This window comes from Aspergillus glaucus (genome assembly GCF_001890805.1).
Source record: "Aspergillus glaucus CBS 516.65 unplaced genomic scaffold ASPGLscaffold_8, whole genome shotgun sequence".
Lineage (NCBI taxonomy): Eukaryota > Fungi > Ascomycota > Eurotiomycetes > Eurotiales > Aspergillaceae > Aspergillus > Aspergillus glaucus.
The window spans coordinates 416780-432606 of record NW_019170460.1 but is presented as its reverse complement, the minus strand read 5'-3'; the positions used below and the strand labels follow the sequence as shown (position 1 = coordinate 432606).

Below are 15827 nucleotides of genomic sequence, written 5' to 3'. Positions count from 1 at the left end.
TAATCCACATTGACTTTCATCATGCTGAATGTCTTCTCACATGATGTCTGAGAGGCCCCAGATCTTACCGAATTGAGTTAACGCATAACTACCGGTTCGCATGGGTCTCGTTGAACAGCTCGGCCGAATACGGTGCAGAGACCATACTGATATATGCAACCGATCGATACGATGGGAAGCATGGGAAGCATGGGAAACATCCCAAGTATGTGAGTTCCTGTGTGCTGCATTTGCCGCCTTGTTACCATGCAATGGAGCTGCATTGCAATTTTGACCTCGTCTTTGAGGAAATAAAGCATTCAAAATTCGGTATTCGAGTCTCATGGCCGACTGTACAGAAACTCATGGGAATACCGAGCTATACCGTACACAGTACAGTACATCGCAATGCGTCAATCAATTGTCGGAGGTTGACTGAGCTGAAGCTGATGGTCCCTATTATTGTCAATAAGCCACAATAGTGGCTGTGGGGGCCTTCTGCAGCAGAACCCGAATGTGGTAAGGGTTTTTACAAACTCTGCAGGGTAAATACGAGGCACTCGGCGCCGATTCGGAATCTTAAGGGATGAAAACGAGGATTTTGTTTAATTGCGCCGGACATACGGTATGATCTACAACAATAGAGGTTGCTCCAAGATGTCCAGATAGACTCTGAGATACGGGTGCGTTGACATGGTGTCCGGCAATTGGCAGATTAACCGAATACATCCATCATTGACTTTCTACTAGACTACTCCGTAGTTCACCACCCCCCCCCCCCCCATGCCGCGTCGAATTTGTGACAAAGTACGGAGATCACCGTTCCACATGTCTTTAGACAAGCGACTGTACGCCTGTCCCTATAAGGAATGGGCTTCGGAATGACCATCTGAGTGGATCGGACGAGTGGGCGCTCATGGGAAGATCGAGATCAGCACACGAGTCAGTCATTAAGCAAGCCCAGCAGTCCAGTCGATCCAAGGCACATGAGCATTTTGTGATTCCAGACGTCCCAGGAAATCAGACGCAGTCTTTGTCATATAAATTCCGATTGCTTCACCGATATAAATTTAGAGTTTACTCATACATGATAATCCGCCGTCGATCATCCAGCCACTTCCCGTTACATAACTAGCTTGTGGACTACACAGGAACAAGACCACATCAGCTACTTCGTCTGGCTGTGCAATCCGCCCTAGCGGTACAACATTATTGACCATGGCTCGGAGCTGCTCGCTCCCCTCGACAGCGTCAATCATGGGAGTATCGACCCATGTCGGACAAACGCTGTTGACGCGGATGCCATGTGGAGCGAGATCAAGGGCTGTACAAGTATACTTTGTTAGCTTATCTCGCCTATTATGCAAATATATGCTTGACTTGGGTTGAAACTAACCAGCACTCTTCGTCAGCCCCAAAACGGCATGCTTGGACATAGTATAATGTGCAATATCCTTGGCAGCGATATGTGAGTGCATCGAACCCAGGTTTACGATCACGCCTCGACCGATCTCGCGCGGACCATTCCGGGTGGATATTGTGCGAAGTTCTTGTTTCTGCATCTGTCTGGCAATAATCTGCAGGGAATTCGTCGTGCCGCGGACGTTGACGTTGTATAGTTGATCGAATTCGTCGGGTGTCAGATCAAGAATACTGCGTGGCCGGCGCATGGCCATCTAGATCTGTCAGCTTGTACTCTATTATAACAGGCATAGATATTGAACATACACCCGCTGCATTCACACAATAGTCCACCCGTCCGAACTTTTCCAGCGTCTGCGAAAGCATCCCCTCGACACTCTGCCGGTCCGCCACATCCACCTGAATAACCAATGCGTGATAAGAACCATGATTATTAGCAATCCTGCGACTAGTCTCAGCAGCTTCCTCAGCCGCAGGAAGATTTCTATCCGCAAAAACAACACCCGCTGCCCCAGAAAATGCAAACCCCAGGGCACATTCCCGGCCAATACCGCTTCCCGCGCCGGTAACGATGGCAATACCGTCTAGTGCAGTCATTGTTATTTTTTGCTGTAATAATAGTCGCGATAGCTGAGTACTATTACTGTGAATGCTGGGTTTATTGGTTGGTTCATATATTAGGGTTTGTGGTGATTCCCGCCGGTTCGGATCCCACTTGGGAGGAAGGGCTTTCAGGTGACTTGGGCTATATGCATTATGACATTTGGAATCATGGACTATTGTGTGCGATAAAGTTGTTCCAGCTGAGCATATTCCTTATTTAGTTTGAGGAGACCGGGTAAAGATAAAGCCAATGATGCTTGATATCCTACCTACGACCACAGGCTGGTCGGAGACTCGAAGTGTACTCCACACTACTTAAGCCAATGACTATCCAGTTTTGCAATGTATTCATCGCTTAGATTTTTTTAAAAAAAAGCCTTTGTATTTCCTGAGTGTGACAAGGTAAACTGTTTACATGATCCAGTTTGCATAGTTAGCCCTATCACACTCCCGCTTCTTGCCAGGTGACACTGGCGATGAACTCGAGCTGCTGTTGGGTCACTGTGATGTTTCGCTCCAATGGCGGCACCGCAGGCCGAAGAAACACTCGATCGAAGTCAATCGTAAGCGGGGCACCGGCCACTGTGATGTTGTTCTGTCCGTCTTTAGTGACGGTCACCTGCTGAACCCGCATTGTAGAGACGCGAGAACTCCTCATAGTGGGCCCGGGCCGTAGTCCTCCTGGGTTGGTATCCTCGATCCAGACCTCAAATACAATACTCGGCTGGGTTCCATGCACACTAAAAGCACTACCGCCTTCACATCCCCATGCGAATTGATCAACCACCACTCTGCGTCCATGCGAAGGCGCTCCAGCGACTCGGACCAGCCCCATTCGAAGGCCAGAGTGGGCCACTTCAATGAACGATTCTGCGGTAGATTGACGGGCCTCCATGAGGAGTCCGGCTCTTTGCCTCGTGGCTTTTCCTCGATTCGCTTCGATCCGGTGCCGATAATTGCCAGCTCAAGGTTCATTGCCGTGAACTCCTTGGGTATACCGGACCAACTGCACTCCGGTGACCTCATGGAGGCCGTCTACCAAACTTGACGATCAAGTGTTTGAGGCTCTCGTCGTAATATATGCGTAAGTTTCTGCTGTCGATGGTGTGGGGGGAGTTTTTGACAACATCGGGTGAAACGCAGATAAAAAAGGATGTACGGTGCTTGCTCCTCTGCCCTTGTCTCGCTCCCTGGGGATGACTGCCTTGATCGCCTTGGCAGTGAGCCCAATTGCATCTGCGGTGTTGCTTGGTAGTCCGGCATCGAACGGTCGCGGCTTGTCTTCCTCTTTCTCTTCTTCCTTTTCCTTTGCCCCGACGTTTCTCCCAAGCGACATCGAAGAGGTGCCAACTGCGGGTAAGGTGACTTTGAGGTTGACCAGGATAACAAGCTGCTAGTTATGGGTTAGGTGATTGACGTAATATGCTGGTCATGGTTGTCTGCGAGTCCCAGATTGGAGAAAGATAAACTGCAAAGTTTGCAAGAAGTACTACCAGTCGATGCTGGGAAGAGTAGGGACGATGGAAAAGGTTGGATAATTAGAGATCAATAGGCTATTATGGCTAACTACAAAAAGCACTAGCTAACCAGATACATGGAAAACGAGAGATACGAAACCAAAAGAGACTGGGAGAAAGACATCTGTGTGGGAATTGTTTGCTTACTTGCAGCCCTAGCCCTGTCTCAAGATACCCAGTTAATGACCAGACAGATTCCCCGATATCCCCAGCGATATCCTCTCCAACTTGTACAACAACTCCTTCCACACCTTGACCTGCGCCTGTTTTCCCTCTTCACTGCGTACGAACGACGACAGAGCACCCCTATTCATAATCAGCTCCGCTTTATAAAGTCCAGAACAAGGGAAACTCACTCATCAATCTTGCAATCATTCAAATACTTCCCATGCCCCTCCCATCCCAGACTTGCCGCATGCACCAACGTCCTCGACCCCACCTCAATAGTCCTCGCAATCGTCAACTTCATCACATAAAGCTGCCACCCCCAGAACCCCTGCGTCTCCCGGATAAGTGCCGTAGCGCAGTACCCAGGCGTGAAGCCATTAACTACAACGCGCGGCGTGGAAGATGCGATCTCCTCGGCGAGCTGGCGGAACATCATCACATTAAGCAGTTTGGAGGCGTAGTAGCGGTCATCGGCGCCGGAATCAGTTTGGGCGCGGAGTGCTGCGAAGGTGTCTTCTGTTTTCCATTCGGGGAGGTTGGTCATGACGTGGCGATCGGAGGATACGAAGCAGAGCCGTGGTATGGGGCCATTAGGGGACGCTGATTCGCGGAGTTTGGGGAGGAGGAGGAGGCCCAGGAGAACTGTGCAGACGACGTTGACTGTGATGGTGCTTTCGTCTTCCTCGGCCAGGTAGAATTGCTCGGCGATTTTGCCGGCGTTCAACAGAAGGACGTCGACTTTGGGTACGGTGTTTTGGATTGTGGATGCGAAGGCCTTGACTGAGTCGTAGCGGTCCATATCGATATGTTCGAGACGGACGGTGTTTGGGCGGTTTGTTGAGGTTTCGAGGTCTTCTTTGGCGGCCTTGCCTTTTTCCATGCTCCGCACGCCTAGGACGATATGCAATGCATTCAACCGCAGAAAATGACGAGCTGCTTCAAGACCAAGACCCGTGCTACCACCGGTAATGATGATGGTTTGGCCCGTGAAGTCATGGTCGGGCACAGGTAGACCCACGAAGATCTGGGAGTAGAGGAACGACGGCAATGACATTTTGGTATCACGCTTAGAATGCTATCGAGATATTTAGCCGCTTGCAAATTCAGCTGGGGGATGTGAAGTTTATTGGTTCTCGTATCGCGCATTGTTCTTTCGTGCGGCTGAAGTGGGATCCGAGCCGATGCACACCTGCATAGGGTTGATCGGCAGATCGCCGGGTATATAGTTTGCGATGCACTAGTCGAGAAAAATAGTACTCTTTCTGCAATAACTATGTATACCGCCTTGTTGTGTTGTGTTGTTCTTGTTGTGGTCTTGGTTGTCGGGGGGTTCTCGGGGAAGCTGCCCGGAACCAGAGGGAAGAGTCTCCCACCAGGTGAGAATCATTATCGGTATTAAGAGGCATTGGATAAGTCAACTGACTTAATGTAGGCCCTCCATGTCTTCCTCTGATTGGAAATCTCCATCAACTGCCCCCGGCAGGCGTTCATCTCAAGTATGTCCACCACCACCACCACCACCACCACCACCTTGCATATAGATATATGTTAATGGTAGAAGATTCACAGAATGGGCCACCAAATACGGCGGCATTTTCTCCCTCAAACTCGGCCCCAGCACCGCCGTAGTGCTCAGCTCTCCAACAGCAGTCAAGCAGCTCATCGACAAACAATCCGCCTACTTCAGCAACCGGCCTCCTTTCTACATCGCCGATGAACTCATGATGCACGGCGACCATCTCATGTTCATGAATGTGGACCAGAGATGGCGGCGTGGACGGCGCTTGTATCATCAGTACTTTAATGAGGGCGTTAGCGAGAGTCAGCATGTGGTTGTGCAGCAGGCTGAGGCGGCGCAGTTGTTGAGGGATATGTGTTTGCAGCCGGAGAATTTTATGGCGCATTGTAAGCGGTATACTAATAGTGTGGTTATGAGTTTGAGTATGTTCTCCTGTGGAAGTAGATTGGGGATTTTGAACTGATATTGGTGAACTAGTTCTTGGAATTCGTACGGTGTCGCCGTCGGCTAAGCATATGAAGGACCTGTATGCTGTTCTTGACGGCATGTCTGAGATCTTTGAGATGGGCGCTACTCCTCCGGTTGATATCTTCCCGGTTTTCAAACATATCCCCGAGTCGCTTTTCAACAATTGGCAGAGCCGCTCGCGCCGCGTTGAGGACATAATGCTCAATCTATATAACCCTCTGGTGGACCGTGTATTGCAGCGACGCGAGGAATCCGGCTCCCGGAACACGTATCTCGATGGGATTTTGGATCAGCAAGAGAAACTACAGCTTACGCGTCACGAGATCGATCTTATGGTTGGCAACCTGCTTGAGGGCGGGTCGGATACTTCGTCTATTATGACCATTGCATTTATCCAGGCCATGGCTTGTTACCCAGAGGTGCAGCAAAAGGCTCAACTGGAAATCGACGCATTATTCAGTGAAGACGCATCACCCGATTGGCAGGATTACGCCCGTCTGCCGTATGTGGCCATGGCAGTCAAGGAGGCGATGCGATGGCGGCCGGTGATGCCTACAGGGTTTCCCCATGCAAACAATAAAGGTATGTCCTGCGCTCGTGAGTGTAGACAATATGCTGACCATAGTCAGAAACGATGATCGATGGTATGACCATTCCTGCAAATAGCACCGTTATCATCAACACATGGGGTCTGCACCACGATCCTACAAGACACCCTAACCCCGACGTCTTCGACCCCCTCCGGTTCCAGGGCCGGACCGAGCCCGCTCCTGTGTACGCTTCAGCTGCTGACGCGGAGAACCGCGACCACTTTGGCTACGGGTCTGGTCGACGGATTTGCCCGGGAATCCATCTCGCAGAACGGATGTTGTTCGTGGCAATTGCCAAGATTTTGTGGGCGTTTGACATTCGTGCCAAGAAGGGACAACCGATCAATACGGATCCGCATACTGGGTATACGGATGGGTTTTTGAGATGTGCAAAGCCTTTTGCTGTCAATATTACTCCACGGTCTGAGGCACGGAGGAGCACGATTGAGCGAGAATTTGCTCAGGCGGATGAAGTATTTAGTCGATATGAGGTGTAGTCTAGTCCGAATTCAAAACATCCTGGACACATTGGCATTGCGACTGGGTGTGCGTTGATGCTGAGCTTGTGTGATAGTAAACTATTATAAATTGTCCGTATGCCGGTTGTTCATTATTTTACCTGCATGCAGATACTTTCAGTGTGTATCCCCATCGTCTGTCCTTTTCTTTTTGTATCTCTTCCTTGGGTTGTTGTAAGCTCTGGTCCCGAGTAGAGATTTGTTTCAGTCGTCAAACATGGACAGACGAAGTATTCGCGTTTCAAAGCCTTTCAAACCTATCAGATAGTGTCGTAGAAGTGCCGTAGGTTTCCGTGGATAGGTGCAGACTGAAGCAATCTCTGTTAGGGGTGTATCCTGGTCCTGAATAGAATGCAGTACAAATAGAGGGTTACCTCAGTGTCGGTCACTTCCTGCTTTTTGTCTGTAAGCCATGGTAGCAAAGGACAGGAACCAGGAACCGCAAGTTAAAAGACATTGTGGGTGTCAAACATCATCCTGACTGAGAAAAAAAAATGCAATGATGCGATGCTGATGAAGTTGGAGGAGCCTCAACACGTGCCTGGTCCCGTGCTGCATCATCGTCTGTCTCATCTCTCTTTTCTCACTTCCTCCATACTATCTTACTCCCCTACGCTCTCTCTCTCTCTCTCTCTCTCTCTCTCTCTCTCTCTCTCTCTCTCAGTATCGCCATCAACTTGTCGCCTCTCTCTGTGTGTCTCTGTTTATCGTGCCAGTCAGTCTAGACTCTCCAGATACTCTCCGACTGGTCCCGACCGGGTGAACCCACGGTTAGCAAGACTGCCCCTCCACTACTCACGGGCCAAGACCTTTCATAACGGCCACAGCTAATAATAATCATGACTGAATGGTGACTGACGCTCCCCAGTTTAGAACACGACACGCAATTCCTCGTTTCTTATCCCCCCCACAACTTTACGGCTTGTTCTCCCATTGCTCTGACAGGCATGTAAGACTTGCGATCGTCTTGTTCCTACTCTACCGAGAACCACCTCTTTTTGATCCAGTTTTATTCTGCCTTTTGCTCAATCGCTTCAACCCGTTCAGCCCCTTCCCCTTTTCGATCCCTCTGACTTTCAACGGCCGCCTTACGACCGCCACTACCAACCTCCGTCGTTCCCTTCGTTGTCTTCTCCGTCTCATACCTTCGCCGTCGCTACCGTTTCCTCGAATTTCCCCTCGGTTCTCCTCGATTCTCGCAATGCTATCGTCCCGCTAAGATCCTCGCGCAAAATATCCCGTCTGTATCGCTTGTGACACCACGATTCCGGAGTACAATTATACTGCACAGTAGGAGGATCTCGCTGGCATTGAACACAAGAAAACAAACAACCACCTACGACCCACCTCCGCAAAACACATAACCACACCAAAATACTTCTTGTATAGCTGCTACATACTCCGTACCTCGGATGGACTCAAGACTGTGGAGCAGAATCGCATAGCGGCACTCACCACCCGGCCCTGTCCTCCTCGTAGCCATGCCTTGGAGAGGCTTGCGCATTGGCATTCCCGATGACACCGATTCTAAGCGACGGAGCGTGATCGATCTTTCGCATTCTCAATCCCGTCATAGTGAACAATTGCCTCGCCCGTCCGTCTCGACCTCCAACCTTGTTCCCCGGCACTCGGAGTCTACTCCTCGTACCCCTCGTCTGACTGGTGCAGATGATGATGGCGATGACAATGACGATGATGATGCTGCCAACGGTGACAATCGCACCTCCCATCTAGCGGTGCCCGGAGACCGCACGGACAACAACAATAACACGGGAAACTCCCCTGCCTCCCAATCGCCTGGCGAAGCATTGAGCGGGAGCCTACGCAGGAACCGTTTTAGCTTTATGAGGCTCCGTCATGCATCCGATCCCCAACTGTCTAAATCTTACGCCAAGGCCGAGCAAAAGCCCCCTCCGGTCCCTCCCCTGCCTCCACGTAAGTGTTGTGGAACCCTCCCTTTCTTTCGCTATCGCAGCTAGTTCAAGTAGCTAACCCTCTTCCCCCTTTTCTTTTCCCTTCACAGCACCTACTATCATCACTACTGCACCCACGAGCCATGAGCTGGACCAACCTGTCAAGCGAAAAAGCATGTTCAAAATCTTGTCCGCATCGAAAAGGCCTTCCATGGAGGATCTGACGGCCGATCGACAACCCGCATCTGACGCACCTCCGTCTAGACATGGTGCTCAAGACTCAAGAGATTCTCACATGGAAAATCCCCTGTCGACGCCGCGGGGCAGTGCGGAGGAGCCGGGGCGATTGTCAACAACATCAGCGCGAAGCAACAGCCGAGAACACACCAACGATTCTTACCGTTCATCGACCGTGACAGACGCCCGATTCTCTGAATCGTCTCGTTCCGACCATAGTCAAGGAGAGCAGGGTGGCCACCATCTAGCATCCTCTCCCAATGAAGGATCGTTGTCTTTCAACAAACGTTTTCGCCTGCCTCGTCTCAAACGGAACCGAAACCCATTTCCCCTACCTCCCAGACCGACCTTCGATCGCCCGCCATCGACTGGTCCCCAGCCAGTCCCGGTTCCCGACGGTGCCCCAAGGCCACAAACCTCTCAGGACGGCCAGGATTATTCCTCAATGCCATCGCCAACCCGTTCGTCGGTGGGTTTCTCAGGGCGACCTCCTATGATCCGGAACGAATCAACAAATTCCACTCATTCGGTTGCATCGTTCTCATCGAATCGGAAGCACAACCAGGCAGAGACTCGAGCACGATCGTCAACTTTGGACTCCATCGCGGACGATCAAGGTGGAAATCAAGCGCCACCTTTCATGGCGCCGTCTAACCGGACCTCTACCTCGACAAGTGGACGCAAGAGCTTTGGTGATATCTTCAATCTCCCACAACGGTTGAGGCAGAACTCCGAGCCTCCAGCACCCCGCAATGGCACTCCAGGTACTGCAACGCCGACAAAATCGCTATCATATCCGGCACGGCAAGAAAGTGACACCCCCGCCATGTATCTGTCTCGGTTGGAAGAGTGCCTCCCGAAAGGCGTTATCGCCGGCTTGCTGGCCCAGTCAGGCGAGGAATTTAATCTCACGGCCCTGCGGAAGTGCATGCGTTGGTTTTCGTACTTTGGGGATCCAATCGATATGGCAATTCGGAAGCTCTTGATGGAGATGGAACTGCCAAAGGAGACCCAGCAGATTGACCGGTTCTTGCAAGCGTTTGCGGACAGGTATCATGAGTGCAATCCGGGGATATTTGCTCATTCTGGTGCGTATTCCCATGTCCCTTTTTTTTTTTTTTTTTTTTTTTGGTCACCATATACTGACTCCGACATAGACCAGGCATATTTCATTGCATTTTCGATATTGATCTTGCACACGGATGTCTTCAACCGGAACAATAAGCGAAAAATGCAAAAACCAGATTATGTCAAGAATACTCGTGGCGAAGGCATCGCGGACGACATCTTGGAATGTTATTATGAGAATATCTGCTATACGCCTTTCATTCACATCGAAGACGCGAATCCCCACGGGCGCCATCTCATCAAACCCCGACGCACATTGTTCAAATCCACCAGTTCTGAACATCTTGGTCGCGCGTCGAAAGAACCGGTTGATCCCTACGCACTCATTCTGGACGGAAAACTCGACGCACTACGTCCAAGTCTGAAGGACGTCATGGATCTCGACGAATTCTACAGCTGCAACGGTACCGAAGGGCCGCCTGATATGAGGAGCCTCCATCGAGCATTTGCTAAGACTGGCGTGTTGCAAATCGTGTCCGCGCGTTCCCGGCCAGATGCATTCATGCCGGCAAGTCTTCAGAATCCGGCCGACTCGAATCCTGGACTGGTTGATATCAAGGTTGCCAAGGTTGGCTTACTCTGGCGGAAAGATCTGAAGAAGAAGCGAGGCAGGTCACCCTGGCAGGAATGGGGTGCACTCCTTACATTTTCCCAACTTTATTTCTTCCGGGATGTCAACTGGGTGAAGTCGTTGATCTCTCAGTCCGAGGAGCAGCAGAAGGAAGGCAGTGGTCGGGCGGTTATTTTCAAACCACCTCTCACCGATTTCAGTCCGGATGGCCTCATGTCTACGGATGATGCCGTGGCTCTGTTGGATTCCAATTACAAGAAGCACAAGCACGCTTTTGTGTTTGTTCGCCACAATTCGTTAGAGGAGATCTTCCTAGCCAACAGTGATGAGGACATGAACGATTGGATAGCAAAGCTCAACTACGCCTCAGCATTTAGGACCACCGGTGTACGGACAAGAGGGATGATCGCCAACGGTTATGATGCGCAGCGGAATCGCATGGGTCGTACCGATTCCAACCAGTCTGCCCCTGCGGGCATGGAGCCACCGTCGCCTAATCCTGACACCGACGTTTCTGATGAGCTGGTTGCGGCCCGTCAGCAGATGATGGTGCAGAGGATTCGTGAGGCTAATGAGAAACTCTTTGTTTGTCAGAAACAACTTGATGATCTGTTGCGGAATGCTCGACACCTGCAGATTCTCACCCCCGTGCATCCAAGAGCAAGAGAGCAGGTCCTCATGGCGGCTGGCCGCATGGCTGCTAAGCTCAAATGGGTGAGGCAAGATATCTGGCGCACCAAATGTCACCGCGAAGTGCTCGTTCGGGACCTTAGCGAAGAGGGCGTAGATATCGAAGCTAGTGCGGAACGGAAGAAGTCTTTGCACCTGCAGATTCCGACGGCAGGCATCGCACTCCGACCCGATTCGGGCAAGTCGAATCAGAATTTGACTGTGAAACCGGAGTCCCCTATCAATGACGACACTCTTATTTTGCCAGATGCCTCTGAGAATGTCGACAAGGTGTCTTTGCAACCCGGGCTGATTGAGGAACGGAGACCAAGTCTTAGATCTGTCGCGTCTGGTAGACGGGCCTCTGCAGATGCCACGAAAGACCAGGCGCCTTCTTCACCCGTCCAGACGGATGCACTGGAACGAAAGACCTCAGTGCTTAGCTCAGGCAGCAAGATGGATGTTTCAAGCTTGAACTCTCATGCTTCCAAATTGGCTTCCCAAGCCAGCATTGATGATAATGAAGAGCGCCTTCTCCGTGAAACGGGTCTGCTGGAGGCCAACGGTTCATCGCAAGGACAAAAGAATGGCAACGATGAGAAGCTTCCAGACGGTCCTCAGGCAACACCTCAGGAAGAGCAATCTAAGCGCACCCGTCGCAGTCTACACCGCAGTTTGCGTGAATCTCACCACGGCAACCATATCCGGAACAAGAAGACACGGGGCTCGGTATCTAGTTCTACGGGTGGCGGAGAGGAGCAAGGGCCAACAAAGGAAGATGAAGGTCTTCCCCGCAAGACGCCCAGTTTCAACTTTCACGGCAAGAAGGCGTCCATTGTCACCTTTGGATCCGAATGGCAAAATATGCCACCTGAAGAGCGACTGAAGCTACGAAAGCCTACTCCGTCGTCGTCGGATGAGCCACGGTCTGATCCTACCACGGCTAGTATTGCCGACTCGGAATTAGCTGGCGACCGTCCCCAGTCTCTACGAAGTTCAAGTACCGCAACGAAGAGCTTCCGCGGGAATGACGATGCTCCCGAAGCACTTGGAATCTTCAAATGGGGCGAAAAGATCCCGACAGAAAACGGCAACGGGGATCACCAATCTACCGAGACCCCTCCACGGGCACCAACATTGAACGGACGACTGGCGATAGCCGACGGTTCTGAAGACGTTGATCCTCTTGAGCAGACCACGCAGGAGACAACAAAGGCCAGTGCCCCTGAGCAGGCTGTTAATGCATGAGCGACCACCGCTTTGGTTTGAGGTGTTCTGTTTTTTGTGTTTTCCATTTCTACTTTCCTTTGTCGTTTATGACGCTTATACCCCATACATCGCACTTTAGTTTTGTTGGTTTGTCTGTTGTCAGCTATGTCTTTGATCAGCGCATGTCTTGATAGTTGTCTCGGAAAAGTGGTTACGAGCCTGTCTTCTGCAATAAACTTGTCTGCTATATCTTGTATTTTGCATGGTTATCTTTCCGGATATTAGATAGGACTGGACGGACTTGATGTCTAACAATATTGGACTTTTTTTCTTTTCGCGCTATTTTCCCTTCTCTCGGTCCCTTGTCCTGAGGTACCATTTGTTTGTAAGAGGTTTTTTGATAGCATGACAATGACGCTGGCGCTTAGAATACATGAGTAGACAGTATCAAATCTAGGAAGGCATTGTTTTAAGTCACTCTCTTGCACTTTTGTGTAGTGCTGTGCATTCCCAATATGGAAGCTCTTTCTGAATCCTCATCGACAAACACAACACTATTATTTGCATGCCCTTCACCCACAACAAAGATTCGAATTTCTCCCATTCTTCACTCTCTTTCTTTCTCTCTCTCTTATTTCCCCCAGTTCTCTGCTACCTCCCACCTTGAGTTTGGATACCCTCTCTTCCAACCTCGACCCAACTTGGACAACCATCTTTACTTTCCCGAAAACTTGGATAAAATCATGCCCAATGACCCGCTCCTTCTGGTCCCGTCGCTGGAATTGCCCTCTGTTTGGCTTTTTGGCCAGGGGACTCTCTGTTAATTTGGCAGCTGAGCCGGTTGGTGATGGTTCTGGGGATAGCGATGTGGGTGTGGATATGGTGAGGCTTGTGGGGTATAATCCTGGACGTGAGTTCTTCTTCGCAGAACAGAATAAATAAAATAGAAGATGCTAATTTTGGGTAGAAAAATTACTCGGAGCCCCAGGTCCCTACTCTAAAGATTCCGATTCTGAGGACGAGGACGAGGGTGAGGATCAGGGTCAAGATATAAATCGCAACCCTAGTCCCCCAAGCTCGGAACAAGGCTCCTCTCCAACCCAAATCTCAACACCAACACCCACCCCCTCTCCCAGCATCACAACAGACTGCATAGCACCAGACTGCGTCGCCTGCCAAGCCGAACAAGCAGGAAACACCGAGCAAGACCCTCAGCGTTGGAAATACCACCGCGCATTCATCAACAAGGAGACTGGTTACGGACTTATCGCGAGGGAGTTTATTCCAGCTGGTAGTATTATCTACGCGGATCAGTTGGTTCATCTTACGGAGAGAGAAGAGGGCAAGTATTCGACCGGGGGTGGTGATGTTGATGCGTTGTTAAAGGCAAAAGTCACCGCCATGGGATCGGATTGGAAAACCGCCCATCTAAGCATGCCCAAACCCAACGACCACAAAGAACCAGGCACAGGCCCCTACACCAGTATTTGGAAGCGCTACCACATCTCCGTCACCTGGAACGGTGTATCTGGCGGCGTTTTGGGCCTAAACCTCTCCTTCACAAACCACTCGTGTCTCCCCAACGCTTCCCTAACCCTAGTCAACAAGTACCGCTCCGACAGCGGCCGGCGCTACAAGAAACCTAGACTGGCTGGTGCAGTCGTCCGCAGCTTCGTGGATATATACAAGGGTCAGGAGATTACGATTTCGTATTTCTATGCCAAGGGCGAGGCTGAGTATCGTCGTCTCTACGCGCTGGATCTGCTAGGGTTCAGGTGTTCCTGTCGGTGTTGCTTGCATCCAAAGGCCGAGATCGAGGATGCATTGGGGACTTATTACCGTCTCGAACACGTTCTCAGCAACCCACGACTCATCACCGACGAACCAGCCCTCGCATACCAAGCCGCCTGCCGCATCACCGATAAACTAACAGACTGCGGCATCGCAGATACCCGCCTCGCGCTGGTCTGGGCGAAATGCGCTCTCATCGCAGGATACCACTCCGACATCGCGCGAATCCGCTGCTTCCTGCTTATGATCCTCAAACTCACTGAAGTCTTGCAGGGCCCGACGGGTTATCTCTTTCAACGCGCGGTTAAGTGGTTTGAGTGTATGTCTGCGATGCCAGGATTTGGGATTTCGAGTAGGGGTCTGAGTGTGATAAAACAGGCGGATGTGTTTTTGGGGCATAGGACGGAGGCACAGCCGTATTTGTTTATGATGGGGGCTGGCCCCGGGGAATATGTGCGGGTGGAGAGGTATTTGAGGGTGCCGGATGAGGAGATGGAGGAGCATGGCCATCGGTTTGAGGTGGTTCCTGATACTGTACCCGTCCCGGCTTCCAAGAAGAGGCGCAGGAAGAAGAAGGACGCGAAGGCTAAGAAGAGAAGCGAGGAATGCATCGATCCCGAAAAAGACTTTCTCTCACTCTGGCTCGGCGTGGTGAACGATTTCGTCGACCAGTACGCTGTCAAGCAGAAATATACCGCTTCAAAGAAAGGCAAATCCCCGATGCCATCTCCTGAACGAACCCAGCAGTGCAGCGATGAAACGTGTAGTGGCTGCGGCGGCGGCGGCGGCGGCGGCGGTGGACAGTTGTTGCGGATGGTTATTCAGGATGTCGGGGCGAGGAAGAAGGTGGTGTGGAAGCAGACGGAGGTGGGTGAGATGGAGGAGGTTATGAGGGAGAGTTTTAGCTAGTTCAGTTGGTTTGTTTTTGGTTTTGGTTTGCTGGGATTGGGGTCGGCTCCTAATCAACATCAATTCTCAACCTGCACGATATCCTAGGGTATCTGCACTCGCATCGCCAGCTGGTTCCCCGTCGTCTACCATACTTAAAACCCGAACCTATAAGTTCAATAGATTAATGACGCCCCTTGGAAAAAGATTGCTAGGAGCCCCACGAAACACTCCCAATAGCAGCATTCTGAATTGTGCATTACGATGAGGATCTGTCTCACGAACCACGAAATATAAAGCGTAGCAGATGTTTTTAACACAGCATTCCCATTGCCTGACCGGTTGAGATCATTCTGGAAAACCTTGCTAGTATCCTTTATATACTGGCGTAGTTGCTGTAGGCTCTGGAATAGATGTACTCCACTGCCATTTCCCCCACTGCGAGCCCAGTCAATTAGGTCGATGATATTGACATATAAGCCCCGTACAGCCTATTGTTTTCTTTGTTATTTGTCCCCACTCGTAATATGGAATAGCATTGGAGTCTTTATAGTACTGTACCTTCTTGCACTCAGAGCATGTCCTCAGTAGAGGCTCAACCCTTACAGCGCGACGGAGGGAATGCCAGGCACCAATA

General features: G+C 50.9%; 7 protein-coding genes across 7 annotated transcripts; 4 read left to right on the top strand and 3 right to left on the bottom strand.

The window, feature by feature from the left end:
• Positions 1-1049: 1049 nt before the first annotated feature.
• On the bottom strand, positions 1050-2242 carry ASPGLDRAFT_81583 (SDR family NAD(P)-dependent oxidoreductase; the record flags this gene model as incomplete). The annotated part of the gene is made up of 3 exons (XM_022550122.1): positions 1708-2242; positions 1376-1655; positions 1050-1303 (listed from the first exon to the last, which is right to left on the bottom strand). The coding sequence occupies exons 1-3, from the start codon at positions 1996-1998 to the stop codon at positions 1050-1052; spliced, it is 825 nt and encodes a 274-aa protein (XP_022401777.1). The 5' UTR covers positions 1999-2242.
• Positions 2243-2446: 204 nt separating this feature from the next.
• On the bottom strand, positions 2447-2899 carry ASPGLDRAFT_34722 (uncharacterized protein; the record flags this gene model as incomplete). The annotated part of the gene is made up of 1 exon (XM_022544464.1): positions 2447-2899. The coding sequence occupies one exon, from the start codon at positions 2897-2899 to the stop codon at positions 2447-2449; it is 453 nt and encodes a 150-aa protein (XP_022401776.1).
• Positions 2900-3526: 627 nt separating this feature from the next.
• ASPGLDRAFT_169663 (uncharacterized protein) lies at positions 3527-4852 on the bottom strand. Its single transcript, XM_022542696.1, has 2 exons — positions 3878-4852; positions 3527-3827 (listed from the first exon to the last, which is right to left on the bottom strand). The coding sequence occupies exons 1-2, from the start codon at positions 4741-4743 to the stop codon at positions 3701-3703; spliced, it is 993 nt and encodes a 330-aa protein (XP_022401775.1). The 5' UTR covers positions 4744-4852; the 3' UTR covers positions 3527-3700.
• Positions 4853-4962: 110 nt separating this feature from the next.
• Positions 4963-6787, top strand: ASPGLDRAFT_73782 (cytochrome P450; the record flags this gene model as incomplete). Its single annotated transcript, XM_022549696.1, has 5 exons — positions 4963-5065; positions 5122-5185; positions 5251-5630; positions 5686-6258; positions 6306-6787. 5 exons carry the CDS (start codon positions 4963-4965, stop codon positions 6761-6763), a joined length of 1578 nt encoding a protein of 525 aa, XP_022401774.1. The 3' UTR covers positions 6764-6787.
• A 312-nt stretch (positions 6788-7099) lies between these two features.
• On the top strand, positions 7100-8134 carry ASPGLDRAFT_1416442 (uncharacterized protein). Its single transcript, XM_022541743.1, has 2 exons — positions 7100-7554; positions 7658-8134. The coding sequence occupies exons 1-2, from the start codon at positions 7292-7294 to the stop codon at positions 8001-8003; spliced, it is 609 nt and encodes a 202-aa protein (XP_022401773.1). The 5' UTR covers positions 7100-7291; the 3' UTR covers positions 8004-8134.
• Positions 8135-8265: 131 nt separating this feature from the next.
• ASPGLDRAFT_24932 (Arf family guanine nucleotide exchange factor SYT1) lies at positions 8266-12550 on the top strand (the record flags this gene model as incomplete). The annotated part of the gene is made up of 3 exons (XM_022543431.1): positions 8266-8719; positions 8808-10022; positions 10092-12550. 3 exons carry the CDS (start codon positions 8266-8268, stop codon positions 12548-12550), a joined length of 4128 nt encoding a protein of 1375 aa, XP_022401772.1.
• Positions 12551-13261: 711 nt separating this feature from the next.
• ASPGLDRAFT_57274 (uncharacterized protein) lies at positions 13262-15333 on the top strand (the record flags this gene model as incomplete). The annotated part of the gene is made up of 2 exons (XM_022548243.1): positions 13262-13421; positions 13479-15333. The coding sequence occupies 2 exons, from the start codon at positions 13262-13264 to the stop codon at positions 15209-15211; spliced, it is 1893 nt and encodes a 630-aa protein (XP_022401771.1). The 3' UTR covers positions 15212-15333.
• Positions 15334-15827: the final 494 nt, after the last annotated feature.

Bases quoted from the DNA above. Each gene is read 5' to 3' on its own strand.
- ASPGLDRAFT_169663 (XM_022542696.1), bottom strand. From the start codon at position 4,743: ATGTCATTGCCGTCGTTCCTCTACTCCCAGATCTTCGTGGGTCTACCT. The intron at 3,828-3,877 runs GTGAGTTTCCCT...GATTATGAATAG, and splicing joins AATGATTGCAAGATTGATGA to GGGTGCTCTGTCGTCGTTCG.
- ASPGLDRAFT_1416442 (XM_022541743.1), top strand. From the start codon at position 7,292: ATGCTGATGAAGTTGGAGGAGCCTCAACACGTGCCTGGTCCCGTGCTG. The intron at 7,555-7,657 runs GTTAGCAAGACT...TCCCCAGTTTAG, and splicing joins CCCGACCGGGTGAACCCACG to AACACGACACGCAATTCCTC.